Consider the following 4090-nt stretch of genomic DNA (forward strand, 5'->3'; position numbering starts at 1 on the left):
CATCCTTGTAGTTAAAAAAATAAATAAATACAGTATGTCCCACCCACCCCAGCCCTAAACCAATCACATGGAGGCATTCACCGTAGTCATGGCTATGACTCAATGAAAAAAAAACAAGATTGCTGGTTGGACGGCTGAGATATAATGCGCTTTGTAATCAACATCACAGTATCGAAATTAGAGCACGCCGGCAGCAAAGGGTTAACAGAGGTTTTCTTACTGCAACACATCCTTTAAGTCCTGATTTCAAGAGTGACCTACGTACTGTTGATTTGATGGACAACGACACCTGTGCCTTCTGCCAGTTCTGTTGTTAATTCAAGTGCAGAGAAATGATCCTGCTTTTGGCTTGGCTTAGAAGTGTAAGTTTGTTATGATGATTGCATCAATTGAATACTGAATACAATGCTAAAATGGTTTCTTAGTAATAGACTTGTGAAAAGAAGGAAGTCTCCATGTATTGAACAGGTCTGTTGAGTTTAATTGGTTTAAAAATTGATTTATAAACCACATTTTGTATTTACGTGTGCAAATAAGCTTTAGCAATTATTTCAAAATACTGTTGCCTCACAACTCTCGACTATATTCTACTATATGGCACTGTGACAAGGGGTGTAGCTATAGGGGTGACATCAGACTAGGAAGTAATTGCACAACACAAGGCAACTGCAGGGGAAACAGGAGATGCTCCGACGCTCGTGTTTATTAACCTCTTACGCCGTCCTGTCCCGCGGGCGGAACATGGTACTGCAATTACACATTATATTTCATAAATCATTTGTAATATTATTACAAAAGCAAAAGAGAAAAAAAAGCTGATTCAATATCAAAATCGTTGTTTTCCTACCGTCAAACAGCGAAGGAATTTTTCGAATCCGTCATTTCACCGCTGAGATATCCCCTTGGCAATGTGACTTGTATCACATGCTTCTAAAACAGCTGCAATCGACTAGCTGTGCGTTTTGCTGCTCTGGTCTTACAGCTGTCTGATGATGGTGAAACCTCCCTGATTACGTTGTAGGGGAGGTCACAAGCTGTCCAATGATACCTTGACTTTGTTTGTAGCCCAATCCATTACAGAGTAATCGATCTGCGCAGTAAACATACCATATCTATTGCAACCTAGTGCGCAGCGTTACACACAACGGATCACGGTTTTATAACATTTTCTGATCATTTTTCAATTTATAAAATTTGTAAAATCGAACAAAATGTCGAGCAGTGTTCCAAAGCATCCTAAACAAAGTAGATTCAGTCTTTCTGAAGTTTTGGAAGAGATGGATAGGAGTGAAAGTGACGGCGAAAATGATCAACTTTCTGGTTTGGAGAGCGCTGATTCAGTGTCTGAAGCAGCATTTGAAGATGGATTGGATCCTCTTCAGGATTTGTAAGTATAATGGATCCACACTACATATTATTATTATTATTATTATTATTATTATTATTATTATTATTATTTTTATTATTATTGTTATTATTATTATTATTATTATTATTATTATTATTATTATTATTATTATGCATAATTTTCAATATGCATTTTTTACTGTAAGTATGTTATTAGAAAATGCAACCATTTGACTCTCAAGGGACACATAGAAATAACGTTTTTTTAATAATTTTTTAGCAACACCATGTCTCACCATGCTCTATACAGTCTCTGATCTTTACATGCAATAATTGTTGCTTCCTGACCGTTTTTATTATTTTCTCATTGATGTTCAATGATTTATTGCATGAGAGTGTTTAGCAAACATTTTTTTTATATATATATATATATAATTCCATGATTACAAGGCGTGGTGTTACTCACCTAGAGACAGTGTAGGTTTTCTTATCTTTTCAAGATAAGCTGTCTGCCTCCCCCAACAATCACTCACTCAGGTCCATTGTTTGCCAATCAAAGTAAAGATGAAAGGAACTGAGGTGTTTTTAGTCTGGCAGCTTGATTTGAGAGCAGCCAAGTTCTCTGCAGTCTCATTATTATTAGTATTATTATTGTAGACATTTGGCAGACACCTTTATCCAATAATCAATGTTCACCTCTCAGCAGTGCAAATACTGTGCTTGAATCTGTTGCTCATTGATACTGATAATGGAAATGTTATTCTAATTTTCAATTCATTTCACTTTTTATTTTCAGTGAGGACACTGAAGAAAACCCTCCCCCCTCAACAAGTGAGAGTTTTGATGTTTCTCAGCAGAAAAGGAGACGATCCATTCCCACCCCTCTCCCTTATACCACCTCAAGCAAGCCTGCAAGACCAGTTGAGAGCAGGCGGGCAAGCACACCCACCCCCACAACCTCAGACCCTGAGGAGAGGTGGAAATTTGTAACTGAGGACGACGTCGAACCCGTGCAACACCGCTTCTGTCCTGCACGAGCACCTGGAGCACAACTGGATACTTCAAAAAAGTATTCCCCGCTAGACCTCTTCCAGCTTTACTTCAGCATGAACGTCGTTCAATCTTTGTGTACAAACACAAATAAAAATGGAGAAAAGCAGCAGGCCCAGGGGAAAAAATACCAGTGGGATCCAGTTTCAATCAAGTGGTTTTTAGGAATCCTAATTTTCATGGGGCTACTGACAACTCACACCGTGAGGGATTACTGGAGTCCACGTAGGCCTTATGGAATCCCATTCTGTCACACTGTGATGTCCAGGAAGAGATATGAAGCCATCGCTTGGACTCTGCACATAAGTGACCCAGAGGAAGATAACGAGAATGATCAGAAGAAAGGAACTCCACAACACGATCGCCTCTTCCGTCTCAGACCCCTATTGGATTCCCTCCTCCTGTCCTGCAAGACATACTACCACCCCCGACAGAACCTTTCAATTGATGAACGCATGGTGGCCTCAAAAGCCAGGATCGGGTTCAAGCAGTACATGAAAGCAAAGCCGACAAAATGGGGCTTCAAGCTGTTCGTGCTGGCTGATGCCCACAACGGGTACACATGTGATTTCAACATCTACACAGGAAAATCCAAATCAGTTTCTGGGAAAGGACTGAGTTATGACTCCGTTATGAACCTCATAAAGGTGTCATACTTAGGCACAGGGTACCATTTGTATGTTGACAATTTCTACACCAGCACAACACTGTTTCAGGACCTTTACAAGCTCAAATTTGGAGCATGTGGGACCATTAGAGAAAATCGTCAGGGCTTCCCACGGACAAAAGAAAACGCCATCCCTAAAAAAGCTGATAGGGGGACAATTCGCTGGATACGAAGCGACAAACTGCTGTACACCAAGTGGATGGATACACGTGAAGTGACGATGTGCAGTTCCATTCATAAAGTGTACACAGGAGACAAAGTCCAGAGACGGGTCAGGAATGAAGATGGGAGTTGGAGAACGCGGAATATTCCTGTTCCTACTCCTGTAAAGGCCTACAATCAGCACATGGGAGGGGTGGATTTGTCAGATGCCCTTATAAAGTACTACAACATGGCACAGAAAACCAAAAAGTGGTACAAGAACATTTTTTATAATTTCATTGACATTGCTGTTGTCAACAGTTTTATGCTCCATAAGGAATTGGCACAGGCTCAAACTACAAAGGCACTTTCACACAAAACATTTAGAGAGGAGCTATGCAAGCAGCTGGTGGACATCGGGCTTGTGGAGCAGGAGGCCAGTGCGAGTACAGATAAACTCTGTGTCCCTGTAGCCATTACAAAGGGCAAGGAACTCGACCCCTCCATGAAGGCCTCCTTCGGGCGTAGACACTGTGCTTTGTGCAATGAAGGGAAACTCAGGAACAAAACGCCCTGGAAATGCGAAGCCTGTGATGTGCCATTATGTGTCATTGTGGACAGAAACTGCTTCAAGAAATGGCACATGCGTAAGGAAAAAAAGACTTAATAGCAACTTGGGGATGAAAGTCATTTAAATTGTCTGTGAGGGGCTGGGGTTTTAAAAGGTTAAATTAAATAACACAAAGCAAAAGGGCACAAGGGCCAAAATAAACCAACACACAATAAACACAAATACAACAAACAAAACGAGTACCTTTCAAAAAAATACACCAGTCTGCTCCAAACAGTCTCCTATACTCTCCAACTCTCCACACAGACAAATTA

At 40.7% G+C, this 4090-nt stretch overlaps 1 protein-coding gene across 1 annotated transcript; it reads left to right on the forward strand.

Moving 5' to 3' along the window:
- Positions 1–1152: 1152 nt before the first annotated feature.
- Positions 1153–3872, forward strand: LOC117424791 (piggyBac transposable element-derived protein 4-like). Its single transcript, XM_034041494.3, has 2 exons — positions 1153–1387; positions 2144–3872. The coding sequence occupies exons 1-2, from the start codon at positions 1212–1214 to the stop codon at positions 3870–3872; spliced, it is 1905 nt and encodes a 634-aa protein (XP_033897385.3). The 5' UTR covers positions 1153–1211.
- Positions 3873–4090: the final 218 nt, after the last annotated feature.

The sequence above is a fragment of the Acipenser ruthenus genome, chromosome 19, assembly GCF_902713425.1.
Source record: "Acipenser ruthenus chromosome 19, fAciRut3.2 maternal haplotype, whole genome shotgun sequence".
Lineage (NCBI taxonomy): Eukaryota > Metazoa > Chordata > Actinopteri > Acipenseriformes > Acipenseridae > Acipenser > Acipenser ruthenus.